The sequence below is a fragment of the Trachinotus anak genome, unplaced genomic scaffold (assembly GCF_046630095.1).
Source record: "Trachinotus anak isolate AG129_WGS33_773 ecotype Australia unplaced genomic scaffold, CSIRO_AGI_Tana_v1 ptg000003l, whole genome shotgun sequence".
NCBI lineage: Eukaryota > Metazoa > Chordata > Actinopteri > Carangiformes > Carangidae > Trachinotus > Trachinotus anak.
Window position 1 is genome coordinate 2,080,854 of NW_027273854.1, and position 17,882 is coordinate 2,098,735.

At 40.6% G+C, this 17,882-nt stretch overlaps 1 protein-coding gene across 1 annotated transcript in view; it reads left to right on the top strand.

Annotated features, from left to right (window-relative positions):
* The window catches only part of grin2ca (glutamate receptor, ionotropic, N-methyl D-aspartate 2Ca), a 64,407-nt gene that overhangs the window by 22,736 nt on the left and 23,789 nt on the right, over positions 1-17,882 (top strand). Inside the window, exons 3-4 of the mRNA XM_071465109.1 lie at positions 10,707-11,308; positions 15,036-15,150. Coding sequence (XP_071321210.1) covers positions 10,707-11,308; positions 15,036-15,150 — 717 coding nt within the window. The remainder of the gene's footprint in view (positions 1-10,706; positions 11,309-15,035; positions 15,151-17,882) is intronic.

A 17,882-nucleotide genomic window follows, 5' to 3' on the forward strand; every position in this document is an offset into this window, starting at 1 on the left:
AAGCTGAAAGGTTTAGCAGCAACGATCCATCTATAGGAGCAGTATCAGCACCACAGAGGGCTCAGCCACAGAGACCAATATAATCCTTTCAAAATGGCTTTTTTCTGGTGACATCTCAGTGCGCCTGCAACAGGCATTACAGCTGAGCTGGCCATTACAATACAATAATAACATAACAATAACATTACATGTTGACAAGTACAATTTCAAGCCCTGCAACATCTGTATTTAGATCAAAGGAAAAGACATCAGGACGTGGGGTCAGAAACTGGTCAACAGCACATTTGATGAACGTGATGCTTGTGCATTAGTGCGATATGTAAGGAAGGACAACGCAGGACGTGATCAGACTGTGGCAGCAGCAACAGTCCGTCCACAGCTACGTAGAGAGGGATGTTATAGCAGGGCTGCAGTGCATAAACCTGGTAAGAAAAGCCGGTGGCTCTGTCATGCTGACATGGTTTGGGTCCTCTTGTCTCCTCAGAATTCTGAATGTATTGAAAAAATAAATGTGAAAAAATGAGTGGTCCAAGAACAGACCTCTGTGGGACACCACAAGTAACTCACTCCACATCACATTTACATTTACTAAACGCTTCCAATTTGTAATTTAATTATTTGTATTTCTTTCTGTATATTTGACCATTTGGAGCCATAATGATAGAATTGAAAAAGTGAGACATTATGATCAAAAGTATCCGAACAAGCATTCATTACTGTTCAGTGCAGTCTGAACTTAATGACTGACCTCAGTGACAGCCATGATTTCATTAATCCATTATAGAACAGCCTGTCAAGTATTTTTGAAAACATCAAAGGACAGACATTTTTTTAATTCCTTTATCAGTGACATAACCAACATAAGTCTGACTTCATTATGGCCAGTGACTGAGTTCTCTTCTTAGCTGTAGTATCAATGAACCTGCTCCCTGAACATTTTTCAAATAATCAGAAATGATTTACCAACGTATTCTTCAAGTTATGCGTATTAGATTAGAATGTGCTTATCTTTGACAGAGATACTGCTTTTTTATTTTTCATTTATTATCTTGAGGTATTTTATATTTGAGGAACAAGGAGACACTAATAAGACTTTGCAATTTCCTTAATTCCTATGGGTTTGTTGTCAGCTCACCTGTCAGCTGCATGGATTTCAGAGAGCATCCTGCCATCATTCTGGCCTCTCGAGGGTAATAAAAGAGATGTCACTCAGAAATGAGCACCTCCTGTTACTCAGTTACACTCTAACTACTCTAATTTGAAGACAATCATAATAAATTACCGAATAAACAAATGTAATGAGAAATAAGCATAATGACAAGAGCTGGCAGCTGTTACGATGAATGGCTGCTTTCATCAGTAATTAGCCAGTGGAAGAAGTCGCAGCCACTGATATACGCCATGTAGTGAACGCATTGAAAGTGCCTTACAGATCAGTGAGTGCAGGCATTATTAATATGGATGGTCCCTGTTGGAAACCTGAAGTAATTTTCTGCCAACCCACTGAGGTACAAGCCTCTGACTGACATGTACACCTTTGTTGCTCGCCTGATATGTTATATTTTTTAGGCAAATAATAAATTGTCATGGTCTTGCAGTCGATGCTCTATATATGGTTTTGCAGACAGACTACTGATGAGAACTTTCCTGTCAGGACAGCATTTGTAAAGTTGCTTAGATAAAACATTTAAAAACACAAAGCAGTTCTGAGGTTTCCATAGGTGGATTTTCACAGAGAATTCAGTGGAAACAATGGAAATCTGTGGCAGCTGTAGCTCAGCTGGTAGAGAGGTTCAGTCTTTTGCCCATGAACTGTCCTTCAGCAAGATACTGAACCACAAGTTGCCCAAATTGTCTGTATTTTGCTTTAAACATTAAGTGACTGCTAAATGAGTGTAATGTAAAAGTCTTGTTATACTTGGTCAGCAGTGGTGATGACATTTATATTTATGTTAATTTATTATATTTACATAACAATAGTTAAAACTTAGAATGATTCATGTTGCAGAAAAATAAAAAGCTTTGGAATAATTGATTTATATAATTAATACTGATGATAGATAAAACCACCATATTGAAGTTGGTGCATACATTTGCACACGATTGCTGAACCCACTTCACCACCAGACATTGACACGGTGCCTCAGTTCAGAGAGAGCTGCCAATCGCAGGCTGTGGGGAAGAAGGAAGAGATGTCTGTCAGCACATCTGCTTAACATCCAAGGGATCGCTATAGATTACATCACACCAACAGGGCTGGAGTAGTGGTACTTTACCTCTGGGATCAGTCTGTCCACAGTAATTATAGTGCAGCATATCACAGAATGCAGATGGTGTCAGTCCAGTTTTTCGCGAGTGGAAACAGAGTACAAATCAAGGTCTGCCACATTGATAAGAGTTTATTCTGTGATTTCACTTGTCATCTATCAATATTTGAATCTAACAATCCACACGTGGTTGTTGTGTACCAGAGGCACAGAGATGATTTTGGTCCAACCTTCTTTGAGTCTTCTTCTCAATAATCAGGGACGCCGCCCGTCGATTGATTTATGGGACGCTGTCGAAGGTAGTCAACAAGGCAGTGAAGCTCATTCATTTTTCATACGTATCTCTGAAAGCTGAGAGTTTGATCTTTCTGAAAGTGACAGCACAGAATTAGGTGATAAACGGATTCCTCAGGACTTTTCACTTTGATGATTGGCATCATCAGAGCACATTATTCTCATCATTCTCTATCCCAGCGAGGAAAAAACAAGGAAGTAATGACAAGCAGTTCAACCAGTGAATGAACAAATGTTAAGATGAAGACTGAATTTTTTTTATTGAGCAAAGTCCACTAAAAATATTTCTCATTAAGCAGCTATAGCATTAGACTCATTCAAGCTAGCAGCCATATGTCAAATTCAGATGGAATACAAATCAAAGATACATACTTCTCTATTGCCAGCAGATCAATCACTTCCCATGGGCCTTGCTTAGTCTGCAAACAGTGGATAAATCGATAGCAGTAATCATAGCTGATGCTAACGGCTAAAATGTTTATGAAGCTCAAGAGACGCTGAACCTGCACCTGGTTTAAAAGCTGAACTATGGCTGCCTCTTTGCCCAAACACAGTGATACAGTGCAGCTCCACCTACAGGATCAGGTCTGTTGTATTTCACTGGAAATGCTTCCTATTGTCACTTTGACTGCAGCAGATTAGTGATAGTATGTTTGAAAAAACTGTGATGAATCTCTGATGACATAAAAACACCCAGTGATGTCCTTCGCAGGTAATTATACACTCGAGGGGGTTGATGTAGTTCTGTAATTCCTGAAAAGACATAGCATGAATTCTACTGGTTCTCTCATTATGCAGTGAGCTCAATATCCTGACCTAAAATTCAAAGCATCCTTTGAAGCATTTATTCTGCGGTCTGGCAGATCACATCCTTCAAGCCACGGTGCTGTAAGTGAACAGAATGTAAGTCAGACACGAGCAAAACCTGATTGTCTTTGCAGGAACATGAGCCCGAGGCTTTTCTCAAAACTGGAGCAGTTCTCTTTTTTTCTCTGTCTGCCTTTCACTACGTCCTGAACCCAAGTGTCTCTGCTTCCTACTGCATTTTAAAACCACTGGCACAGTTACAGTCTAGACTGATCCACATGGGCATCTGGTTTAAGCAACAAAAGCCACTGGTTTAACTCAGGGAAAGATCCAGTATTTAGTTAAATGTCAACACAGTACACATGTCGTGTCTCCTGCTTCGAGTCACTGCAGACTTTCTCTAGGTTGTAGCAAGGTCTGATCTTTTCCTTACCTTTACTAAGTGGACATAAAAGATATTGAAAAGCAGATATTTCAACATAACAGATGATATACTGTACATTAGGGAACATTTTACATCAACATTCTGCAATTTTCTCTTGTTAAAAGAAAACATATTTTACATTTATTTCATTTTACCCATTTATCCAAAGCGAATTACAAGTGAGGGGCATCATTAAAGCCTCAGTGCAGAAGGAGACCTTGAAGTAAATAGTAAGTATTACATCTGTTCAATAAGTAAGGAGATCAAGGAGATCAAGTAAATAATTGCACTGGAAGTGCATAGTAAGTGCTAGTTAGGCCTGTTAGGGTGTTAGAGGTGTTAGGAGAGGATGTGCTCATGGAAGAGATGAGTCTTCAAGACACTCTTTAAGATAGAGAGGGACGCCCCTGCTCTGATAGACGTCAGTAGTTCCACCATCCGGGAACCACAGAGCAGAACAGTCTGGACTGAGAATGTCATCCCTGTGCAGGGATGGCAACGCCTTGGAGGAACACAGCAGCTGAGAAGAGACATAAGCCTGTATGACTGAGTTCAGGTCAGTGGGTTCAGACCCAGAATTTACTCCTTGAGTCTCAAATATCAAAATTCAGAAATTTCTAGAAGTTTTGTTTTTCTTTTTATGAAGCTGAATTTAAGAGTAGATTACCATTTATCATAATTCTTCATGTGAAAAATAATTCAGAAACTACACAGTAAATACTTAGTTTGGTGTTTATTGCAGCGATTTGTATATACACCGTATGAAACTACAAACAGGCTCTTTGTAAATTTAAGGTTTAACAGCACTTAGATCACAAATACCTCAAGATGTAATGGCCTGAATGGGAAAAAGAGGTTCTGTGCAGTTGGATAATCCAACATTATATATAATTTTGATTCCATGTTGGGCTTCAGGTGCCATGGTTTGACTCAGTTACTCTGTTTTTTAGTATTCTGTTCGTAGAGTTTTGAGTCATTAAAAATCAGACTGTGAAACATCAAACTTTGTTTTCTGATTTGTGAGCTATGATATTTTGATTGGTGTTTTTTTGATGATGACTTTAGAAAACTGAATTGCAGGTAAAAATTAGTCAATACTCAACGACTTAATGGTTTCTCTTAATTTTCATGTATCCAATGCAGAAAGAACGTTGCTGCGCGTCATGTGTATATTATCCTTTCATCCTGCTCTACACCAGCTATACAGTATTGTAGCCTGGGCTTTCTCCAGCTTTGAGAGAAATGGCAGATGACCAGGGAGTTGTGTGTCTGTTCCTGGTCACTGTGCAGGATCTATGTGACGTCAGCAAGGACAGGAAGGCGGTGCCAGGGCACTTCCTGCTGCGTGGCGGAGGCAGACATATGTCGCAGCGAAGAGCCGTGGCCAGAAGTCAGTCTTCATAGAGGGACAGAGGGAGAAGGAGATGGCTGCAGTTCAGTCATGTGACCAGGGGAACCATACACCACTTTCTGTTCCATATCTTCAGTGCTAATTCCACTCACTGCCAGAACACATCCACCTCAATGCATCATTTCATCGTGGCCTCAGTCCCTTTGAGCCAGCTGATTTTAATCCATTGTTTCCTTTAGATTTTTGGATGCCTTCCAAGTCTCTCACCTGAGTCATTCAAATAACCTTCAGTTTTTAAATGACTGCTTCTGAGCAAGTAAAAGACTGTTGCTCGTATATTGGTCCTAGAAAATATTCTGTTGGTTTCAGTGACATAGCCACTGCTTCTATATAAACAGCTGTGGTTTAGAGATAATCACTGCTTTACACGCTCATCTAACTCAAACTCAGACCAGTTTCACAGCATCTCACGGCTGATCTTCAGCTGCAACGCATTCATTCTAGTGCACATTTCAAGACCTGAATGCTACACACTCCACAGGGTGATAAAGGGTTAAAAAGTTGATGTTGACTGTGTGGACTAACTCAGCGTTTCTGCATCTGTATTTGTGAACAGATATGAGTTCTTCTGTATATTTTACTCTTGTGGATGTAATCTCAGCCTCGAGAAGCTAAGCTTTCCACTCAATGGCTGTAATCTTCTTTGGGACTGTAGACTATTACTGTGAGCTTCTGTGAACAACACTGTGGAAGTGCAGCTTAGTGACTGAATAAGAGAGTCATGGTTGACACCCATTTACAAACTCCCTGTTTATAATCTAACATATATTTTCCATAGTATGGAGCAATATGATCATGTACAACAGTAGATGAAGGAGATTTGTCCATTTGTGGCCAGAGTTGTGAGTCAATGACAAGCAGTGATTTATGGGAATCTTGGATTTACAGGATTTCTGTGTTACATATATATGGTGCAGTATTTTCAGTATTCATTTAAAAAAAATTAGCCAAACACAAATTTGGTTAATTGATTCATAAAAGGTTTCACAATTGCATTTCTAGTTCAGTTTATCCTGGTTAAAATTTACCCATTTCATTACACATTTATATCCCTATTGCGATGTCAAATTACAAAGACTATTATTGAGAATTTAAACCATTTTGCATGAACATACACATCAACTTTCAGGATTCCCTGCAGCAGTATAAAGTGGAGGTGTGTCGCCTTCACTAACATGAGAGGAAATTGTAGAGTTTTTTCAAACGTAATAGGTTTACTGAGCTTCAGGGAAATTGCTCAGTGGACTTAGATTACACTGCGCATAATTAATGAATGAAGCAAATGTTTAGACCATCATGTACTAACTACAGATCACAGACCAAGGATGTGTCTTTTGGATGAGAGCAAAATTAGGTCTAGTTGCCTTTGACTAAGCACTTCTACACACACCGTCGGTCACTGCTTCCATTGGCCAACTGTGAAGATCTGACTGGACATTTGCACAGAAACAGAAGATCCATCTTTGAATTGGTCAGTTGGAGTGGCGGTGGTGTGACAGTAGTTTATACGACAGTGAGGTCATAGCATGACTTAGTGAGGAATCAGTCTAAAGGTGGGACAAGTAACTTAAAGGTCCCATAGTGAGATGTCCATGTCTTTTTTTTATTTATAAAGCAGGTCTCGGTTCTTGGATTTGGTTTCTCTTGAGTGTTTATCTGAAACCTACTATATTTTTATTTGATCACTCAGAAAACAGTCAGCCAATCAGATGAGAGACTCAGAGCCTTTATTAGTGTCAGTCACTGCCAGTTACATGCTAACAAACAACCTAAACAAATAAAACTAACTACGCTAATGGTTCTGATGCGTCTGCTAGTCTCTGATTCTGGTCTCAACAGACTCCTGGTCTGAGTCTGGGTCTGAGGCTCAAACATGAGGCTGAGTCTCTGATGTTCCTGCTGACATTAACCATGTTTATGCTCTGTCTGACCAGTTGTTACTAGAGCTCCAGAGAGAAGCCTGAGAGAGGAGATGTAAAACTACACTGAGATGGTTTTTGGTTCTTAAAACCACAAATATATCTTCTGATGGAGATCAACACTTCAAATAAAACACTGTAAATGTGTAAAACATGGGATCCTTAATGCCCCTCTGGCTGACAGGATCTGTAACCACCATCAACAGTGATGCACCAACACACCCTGTACAGTACACTTCTACATGACAGACCACCGGAGGTCAGCAAACATCAGCTGTTGTTAAGTAAATGGAGTTTGGTTTTGCATTTGAACAATTCATCAGGTTGAGTCAACAGAGACCTGAGACAGTTGGGGAGGAGGTGGGATGCAGCCAGGATCAGGCTCTGACATCAGGCTTCTTGCCCTGGCTTTTGAAGGGTACAAACACCTTTACCTGCATCTGCCACCTGGAAAGGTGATCACTTCGGTTGGAAGATATATATTTCACTCTATGTAACTGACCTCAAGTGTTTCATTTCATTCCCTACAACATATGCCTCGGACAGTTCTGTGCATGCTCTGCGCACTGACAGGGCAGTCTCGACTTCAGGCTTTGAGCTGCTGCTGAGCCTGTGGTAACGCCCCAGGCTCATTTGAACTGCACGATCAGTCTGCTCTCTGCTAATTGAGCTGTTGAGATTGTACTTTGCAGGGCGCTTTCCTCTGATAGACCCTTGAGCTAAAAAGCATGTACAAAGGATACAGAAACACAAGCACATACATAAACACGCACACATACACACTGTGACACCTCAGCAGCTGCCAGGGAACAAACTGATTGTGCAACATTGCAGATGCAGGAACAGGCAGCAGCACGTACAAGAATAAGGCAATAATACTGACAGATTTGCTGTGGGACATTGAGGGGAAGGAGAAAATGAGTAGATTTATTCGATCTCTTCAAGCTCCTCCGTGACTAACCTGCATAAGATCCCTGCACCTAGTATGGATGTATGCAGCCAGCCGGCCTCTAGTGCAGTCTAATCCATCTTAGTCCACTGCAGGTCCCCAACACTGAGCAGAAACCAATTTTTAGTAAAAACACTGATAACTGAATGTCATTTATATGAGGAACATATGAAACCAGCCATTTTAAAGTAAAGATGTGAGCTTTGGGTTTTATGGTAATGAATTAAAAACAAAAAAGAATTCCATCGTCCCGGTTTTAGGTTTAAGTACAATTCACATATTGTGGATCAGACAACTTTTAATAAATAAATGAATGGTAAATCAAAAAGTCCTCTTTATTATATATAGTTGCTTCACTGTCCGGGGTCTGAGGGAACAAGGCCAGTGACAAGTGAAAAAAGACAAGGGAAAAGGAAAATATTTTCAGGGGCATGATCGCGGACAGTCAGAGGCACAAAGTCAGTGGATTTAGCCGTGACGTCTTAAATTGTAAGATGCTCATACATCACCAGACCGCTGAACTTCTTTCAAGGACAACGAGGAGACAGGCTGAACAAGATAACAGGCCCGTTTGCAGTCTCAGGATGCCTGACCCCTCGGTTTTCTGAGCTCTGATGCTCGGGATGGAGTGATTTTTTCCCCAGAGTGTGAAAGGGTCAGGAGGGGGCCACCTACCTATCAGCCTGAGGATAGCCTGAGGACAGCCTGAAGACTTTTTACAACATGATCACGCCAGAGTCAAAACACATATTTCTCCTTTTGAAGTTTCAGCTGATGCCTCATCATTGAACCTCTAAAAGAGTAATTAACCCTGATATCTAATATTTTCATACTCGCAGTGAAGTCGCGCGATTACAAAAGATTCACGATTTCAGGATGTTTTTACTTTGCAGTGTGATGTGGCACAGTGAAGAAGAAGTGGAGTAATTGGAATCTGTTGAAGAATCAATAATCCCCGTTGAATCTCATGGCTCCACATGCAGAGCAGCATCAATCCATCACTGTCTCATTAATTACGACACCTTGGAATAATTACTGTGAAAAGATCAGACCATGGTTGAGATGCTGGCCTTAGTCACACTAGTGACACTAGTTGGGTTCTTACTAGGTGCTTGTGTTTTAGCGCCTAATTATGATAAAGCGCCCTTTATAAAGGTGTTTTAAGTTGTAACTAATGTGTTTATTGTTAGTTAATAAATTGTTTGTTAATGCTTTATACAAGAGTCATGGGTTTCTGACTTTTTCATAAGCCATAAGCAAGCATTAGTCTCCTGCAGTTTTTAATCCCAATCATGCAAGTTTAAATGTTAATTAGTTGTCATTCTTTTCTCATAACTTATAACTGATCAATAAAGAATCAATATGGCACTCTTTATGAATGGTCCAAAGGCATCAATGAACAGTTTACAGATCAGTTGTGATTCGCCTTTAGGCTGCCGGGTTGTGAAAAATCCATGTGACATTGTCCTTTCTGGGATCAGGGCTGCGGAACGTCTGAACCTGAATCAGTTCATTACTGACTTATTAACATTTACAGCTGCAGATTCAATGGTTTAATTTGATCCTTAAAGGTCCCAGATTTCAGTGTCTTTTTTGATTATAAAGCAGGTCTAGGTTCTATATTAACACTGTGAAAGTATCAAAGCCTCAGTCCACAGAGAAATGCACACAGCCTGTATTCAGACACTGAGCCTTAAAACCAGCCGTCAGGACTTCTGGAACTTTGTGATGTCACAACAAAGCAGTCACCACCCTCAGCCACGCCCCAAGCCTGGCTTATCTAGATCCACCATCCAGCCCTGCAGGATTTTGTTTCTCCGAGTGTTTACCTGAAATCTGTGATATCATTTTATTGGATGATTCAGAAAACAGTCAGCCAATCAGAATAGAGGCTCAGGGCCTCAGTTTAGAGGCTCAGATAAGGTAGGCAGGTCTTCTTGTGTTTCTGTTTCAGTGGTGATTCATTAAGAGGTAACTCAACACTAAATGAGAGGGAAGAAAACTATTGCAGCTCTGCTTCCTCAGGAACCTTTGCCCACACACCAAATCAGTGACATCGCAGACAAAACACCTGCTCAGACAAGTGATTAAAAAAAAAAAAAAAGTTGTTTAAAAAAACTGGTCTGTATATCACACTGCAAGTTATAATGTATGTGTCCCTCCTCTCCCCTTCTTTTAATAACAGTCTTAACAGAAAAAAAAACATCCTCGTTCTTATCCCAAGGTCACTACATTTACAGGAAAGACAGATGAAACATGGAGCAGGCGCTGGCCACAGTGATTCACCATCCCTTTGAATTTCCAAGTATGGATGACGGCCAGTGTTTGGGTGGCAAAAGTGAGACATTTGCATTTAAGTGATGAATGAGTCTGCAGCTCCTGGAACAGCAAAATAAAGCAGAACCACTTAGCTCCTGCCAAAGCCGTACTACAGACTCTAGTGGTTGTTTGAGTATAAATTATGTGTGTGTACTCTCGCAGTTGTAAAGAGGGTCCTCTACAGATCTCTTCACACATTATACAAATTGAATTAAGATGTGTTAATTTTGCTGGTTAGTCAGGAGCAAACTGCATGAAGTGGGTTAACGAACCATAAAGGTCTTTATACTGATGCCACGCTCTCCTCTTCCTCCAGGGCGAAGGCTCCAACTTCCTCCAGCTGGGCTCCTCCATCGAGCAGCAGATCAATGGCATGTTCAAGGTGATGGAGGAGTACAACTGGGACAGCTTTGTGGTCATAACCAGCCTCTACCCGGGCTATGAGACCTACGTGGATTACATTAAGTCCTTCACTGACACCAGCTACTTCATGTGGGACCTGCAGGACGTGCTGACCTTCGACATGTCCGCCGACGGCATGAACGACATCCGTGCACGTAGGCTGCTGCAGCAGATCGACGCCCAGGTGTTGTTGGTCTACTGCTCACACGAAGAGGCCCAGTATCTGTTTTCCATGGCGGCCGAGGCCGGACTAGTGGGGCCAGGATACATCTGGATTATCCCTAGCCTGGCTGTGGGAAACCCAGACATCCCCCCACCTGACAGCTTCCCTGTGGGGCTCATCAGCATCATCACCGACCGCTGGAGGATGAGCCTGAGGAAGAGAGTGCGGGACGGGGTGGCCATTGTGGTGAAAGGGGTGCAGAGCTTTCGGAAACAGAGGGGCTTCATTCCTGAGGGCCACAGTGACTGCCACAACCCCATCAAGCCATCAGCTGCTAATGACACTCTGTTCAGGTAAGCTGAGAAATAGTAGGCCAGAGGAAAATTTATACGAGAAAACAAGGTTCAATTTCTGATATCTCTCATTTTTAAACTATATTTTATCATATTTTATTAATAGAAGTCTTTCTTGTTATTAATATTTTTATAATTACATAATTTTATTAATTTGCTGTTGATACTGTTTGCTTGTTTAACATTTCTCAATCTGTGCATCGTCTTGATAAATTGAGAATAATGTACATTTCCACAAAACTAAATTCCACCATAGCTGTTTAATAAATCGTACAATCATTGTTCAGCTTCTGAAAATTAAAGTCAACACCATCTGCACAGATGTTTCACAATAAAAGCCTTCAGGCAGCTTAAAGAGAGCTCCCTTTTCCAGTAAGCTTCAAGTCTGAAAGAAAAGAAAGTGGCACATTGTATGGTAATAATATAGTATAATATAATAATATAATAGGAACATTTTTATACATTGAAATGGGAAACCAGCAGCAGCAAACTGTCTTGTATGAGTTAGTGCTGTGGAAATGTACATTGTGCTGAATTTGCAATGTCAGCTATTACAGTCAAATTAATTAAAGCCAGACTTTTTCATGCCGGGCTTTTATTGATTTGTGCCCGTCACACTCCTAGTACTTGACATTTGGTCATTATATGAAAACAGTTTTACAGAATATAATATATACAGAACATTTTTTCTTCAAAGTTTTTACATTGTGTAAATGTGTTTTTTTAGAAATGATCTTCCATGTTCGGTGGCGGGGGCAGTCATTGCCTGTATTTACACCTACATATATATATAAGCATAAAGAGGAGCATAAAGTATCTGAGCATGTTAAAAGAAGAAAAAGAAGCTGGAGGCCAGAGATTATTCTCACACTGGACTCATATTTAGTAGAATGGTCACAAGAGCCATTTGAAGACAGTGTCCATAAAGGGTAAGAGTCAGTTACAGAGTGGAAGCTCTTCCCAAGGAAACAATTCTGTAGTGGTTTGCTAATAATGGTGCTAATAGTCAACATTATATGAACCATTGTTGCTTTAGACCATCTCAGGTGTACTTTATGGTGACTTGTCTGCTGTGTATATCATATATTAGACACTAAGGATAATATTTCAATTTTAAATTGAGCCCCCGAGTTTTATAAAAATCCATTTAATGTGTTCATCTCTTCCTTTAGCTGCACCAAATGAGCCAGGTTTAGGTTTATGTAATTAAATCCACTTGGTTAAGGTTAAACCTTTGCTAGGACAGTCATTATTTGTCACTTGTCAGAAAAAAAATACTTCAAGTTTCTAGACAAAAAACCTATTTTGTTGCTTTTTATGCAAAGGACTTTTTTATTGTCTTGTTTTAGTGATGTTTATTGCATAATGTTGTTCAGGACATGCAGAGTAATGTTGTCTGATGGTAGAGTGCCGCAGGGATGACGTATTTTTGTAGGTCAACCTTTATGTTAGCGTCAGCCTGGTTCCCTTGATAAAAAGCCAATGGAATTTTTAGATAGTCTTTTGGATTAATGCAGAAAATAAACTGTGTGACCAATCAAAACTTCATGATACTGACAAGTTTTGCTCAGTAGGGACATTAGAACTATGTCACCACACTTTTATGGGGTTTGAAGCCTAAATACAATCAGCAGCAGTAAAAAGCTCATGTTAGGCTATAAACCAACGACACCACGGTCACATGACTTCACCGTCACCACCACTAACCTTCAGCCTGTAGTTTGATTTAGCTCTGAGCTCTTCTACAGAGGCCTTTCCTCTGACAGAGTTAGTGACAGTTTATAGAAACACAACGAGGCTGTGAAGGTGGACTGGTGAGGAAACGGTTTTCATGTTGCACTGATGACGTTTTAACATCCTTGACAACCTGTGTCGTCTCATTTAGACACTTGTTATCAACTGAGGTTTTTTTTTACAGACGTAAAAGCTTAAAGAAACCATGATTGGAGGATTTACTGACATATTTTGTGTTGTAGAATTGCGTTAACCGTAGACCTAATTTTACCCATCTAACCAAAAACCCATTCAAAAAACCCATAGACTACAGAACAATGGAACCGTAATTTTTTAAGACTCATTCCTGCAGCACTCTATAACTATTCTCTTTAATCTCTGCTATATCATGATGCAATGGCTCAGACCTTTATCTGCAGGACTTGGCAAAAAGAGGTCAACAGTTGTTCATTTATTCATGACTTCCCATCTGTGTTGTGTGGAGCACATTTTATGGCGACTGTCACTCTCCAAAACTGTGTCCTCAGCCCCGCTGCTATCTATCTCACACCGAACGCTCCCCTAGACCTCTTGGAGACCGACGGACTAGGGCGTGGCCTCTTTTCATTTAAACCATGCCCAAAAGAGCAGCCTGGCCCCATCTGTGCCACGGGACATGGAGCAAATCCTATTTTCTTAAAAAAATGTTTTAATCAGCAAAGGGAAGAGCCAAAAAAAAAACCTATTCGAGCATCAGCTATAAACCAAGGTCATTCAGGGACACTGTGAATGCGTTGTCTGTAAAATGTGTGCATGTGCTGTTATAGATGGTCACCAATAGGCTGCTAACGGGACACAATCATCATCAGACACTGCTCTTGCGTTACGAAACATCACTCTCTCCCTCTGATGTCAGAAGTCATTTTTCTTCGAAGCCTCTGGAGCCTTGGGCGACACAACTTCTGCTTTTGTTAAAGCCAAGCTGCTCATGAAGAAGTAGAGATGATGAACATTACCTCTCGCTTTGATTCCGTATGAACCGCTCCTTTTTAGACTTTCTAAACTCAGCAGGCTCTATTTGAGCAGCAGCAGCTCTCGTCAGGTAAAGTGAAGGTCGGCAAGAGAGAACAAAGCACTTTCTTTAGCTCTATAGTCAGTCGTCTCCTCTCTTCCCAGCCAGATCAAACATTATCATTCCCTCGGTTCTCACATTTGTCCTCGCTTGATTGGAGATTTTTTTTTTCGAGTAAGCTTTTGATAATGAGTCAGCTCACCTGTTAATGGGATTATCGCAGATTACCAGATTAAATAGGCTTTTCACACAGACTGGTCTGAAGGCTGCTCTCCTCCCAGCAGGCTTTACAACACCTCAGCTGGAGTGACAGGCGAGGTGAGAGAGCAGCGCCACAGGTCTAATAAAACAGGAATATGAGTGATGAAACAATGGAGTCACAGGAGGCAGGTGACAGTTTCCCACATAGTGCAACAGTTATCAGGACACCTTGTTTTTACGAACATGGGAAAACAGCTGTGCTTTTCCATTTGTCACATTATCTGATTTCAACTGTTTTCATGAACCCAGGAGGACGTGTAGGTATCTCATGGATGATCGAAATCATCAACAACTGTTTTGATAATAGATTAATTATCTCTATGGGCTTTGGACCAGAAAATGATGTTCCTTTATTTTCAAGTCACTTTCCAGGTTTCCATTGCAGTTTTTCAAAAAATAGAAGCAATAAAAAAAAAAAAACAACTGTGAATGGACCACATTTCCATTGAGTTACATTATGAGAATAAAGTTATGTTTTCTCCTCTCGCGATATTGTTCCAATTAAACGAAACATTGCGAAACACTGATTTGTCAACTAGTCTGAAAAACCACCTCATGAAAGCGTATACTGTACATTTTTTTTCGTATTCACATGTTTTTATGTTCCCAATTTCAAACTGCGCATGAAGCAGGTTAATGGAAACACACATACTGATCCTGTGTCTCTTTGTGTCTCTGCAGGCACATGTTGAATGTAACCTGGGAACACAACGACTTCTCCTTCAACAGTAATGGTTACCTGGTGAATCCAGCCATGATAATCATCACTCTGGACAGAGAGAGGCAGTGGGACAAGGTAAGATTTTCACAAGAAGGGGGGGCAGATATTTCACTTAAAATTGGAATTTCTTTGCTGAATTCAAGCAATTCAGCATTCATGTCTGTGTTACTATTGAATGCATAACTAATGAAGAGAAAACAGAAGAGCTGTTCAGCCATTATGACGTTTCTTTCACTGAGGTCTTCTTCCTCTTGCTAAAGCAGAGTGATTTCACACATCACTGGTCTCTTTGTAAAGACCAGTTAGAAGAGTCACAACTCCGACAACAATGAACCACTTCATGAAGGATCATCTGATAATCACACACACGCACAGTGCTACTTTTTACTCACACCTCCTGCCTCCATCTTTTCAAAAGATAATATAAGAAAACGCACACACACTTTTGTCAGGGTACTTTGCTGCAGTGTGCCGCCTCATTGACTTCTTTGGAGATTGAAACATTAATTTAACTGCAGGGGGGGCTGGATGTGATGTGGACACCAGACTGGAGGGAGTTCACTTCCTCCACCGGTTGAAGAGAAGGTGGTTAGTTAAACATCATGCTCAGAGTAAACAGCTGCAGGCATTTCAGAGCTAATTATGTCATATTGATGTTTTCGGGTGCCACGTCTTATTAATTTCCAATATGTTGTAAAGGCTCTGAGCTAATGGGAAGCTGTGATGGTAAAAGAAGCAAACAAACAATTTGAGTTTGAAAGCAGACAGAAGGAACCAATACCACAGCCTGGTCCAGTAATGGAGATATTCATTACAACAGAAGTTACTTAGCAGTTTTATGTTTTTATACACAGTCAATGTTATGTAACTATAATTAAAAATATAAAAAAATATGTCAGCCTTATTGTTAAACAGCAATGGCGTCATTTAACGAGTCACCAAAACAAAGTGTGGTTGAGTATGTTTCCTGTTCACATCAGACAGTACTGACGTGGCTCATGTGACTGTGCTTTCAGTAACACCACGTTCACTCTCACCAAATCCAGTGTTCATTCCCAAACTCTCACCGACAATCGTTAATGTTTTTGGCTCACTTTGCATCAGTGCAGCTACGTGGTCTCTCCACTGCAGAGCACTGGGATCATTCAGAGGCTGAATTCACCCAGGGAAACATCAATGCAATAATCTTCCTTCAGCACACACCTAGAGGAGGATTTAGTCTACGTTAAAATTGCTTGTTTTGCCAAGCTAACATTAAAAAAACCAAATGCTCAATTTGCACTGATGCACGTAGAGCAGAGAAAAGAAACCTTGAACTAGTTTTTTGGCTAATCTGAAAACAAATCATTTCAGCTCTTACTGTGTTTTCATATATCTAGGATATCCATAAAGGCAGAAAATAATTACTGCTGTAGTTGTGGTGGTGTATCCCTTTCTTTATTGTAGAAGAAGGCATATCATATGTATCACACAAAAAAAAAACGCCAATATGTCTGCAGGGAGCTGTAGTGCAAAAAAAACATGACAATAACAATGTTAAACCAATCAGTCAACACACATCTGAATACACAAACAGGCCGCAGAGTTCAGGTAACACAGATTAAGAGGATGAACTAAAGCTTTTCTTTCTCCTTTCTTTTTAGTCTCTTGTCTTTTGTATTCCTGATGAGCTGCTTCTTATCTGAGTACAGACAAAAGCAGCTTTGTCTGTCACTTTCTGCCCCACTGTTGGATGTTCACGTTGTTCTCCACTGCAACACTCCCACTCCCATCAAAGACAAACAGGAAAGTTGGCTCCCGAAACATCCTAGAAGTGTAACACGGTCCCCTCTGATTTTATGAAATGAGCACAGACTCTAAAAAGAGTGAAACTAAATTAAATTCAGTGACAGTAACATGGATTGGATGCATCACCGTCCTATGACAAGATTTACTTATTTAGATGAAACAGTTCAGCTGTGATTAGCATGAGGTTCTGGCCACATTCAATCAGAGACATTTTCACAGGAAACACAGGAGACTTGACATAATTTGGGATTCAAGGTGAAGGTAAATGTCACTACTGCGCTTCTCAGTTCCAACCAGTCCTAAAACCTGAACAACCACACAGGTCTTTTTTTTTTTTACCCTCTGATGCGACCCCTCGGAGTGTCTCCTAAAATAGCGTCACTGCAGCAGGCATAATGGATCTTGGTTGTCATGGTTACAATAATAAACATGCACACTGTACCGAAAGCGACATGCCTACCTCAGTAACCATGGTTACTACAATAACAGCCATGTCTTGGTTAGGTTTAGGAAAAGATGGTGATTTGGGATGAATAAGTACTTCCTCAATATTAGAAGATCTTTGTTGCCATGGTTATAATAATAACAACAAACGGTCATGGATAATAGAAACAACATAAACTGCTCCTGTCACATGGGAATCGAACACCGCTCTCCTGGGTCATATTCATCCATCCACCCCAACCTCCTCCTGACGTGGACTTTGTCGCTCTATAAACTACGTCACCGCACTTTTCCCTTTGCTCCTGTCATCATCACTACGACCACTAGATGTCTCCTAGCAACAAAACCTAACTACGGGTCATAGTAACCTGCTGACAGACGACCTGTGGGCTCGTTCTTTACAGGACAGTCTCATTTCCACCATGCTGACCTTTACATAAACCTTTTGTGGGAGGAGAAAATATTTTTCGCAGCCCTTCGGAGCACAACACTGTGCTCACTTTACAGAATTTCGGTTCAGGTGTGAGGTAATACCCTGTGTGTGTTTAACTTTGTGTTGCCTCTGGCATCTTCTC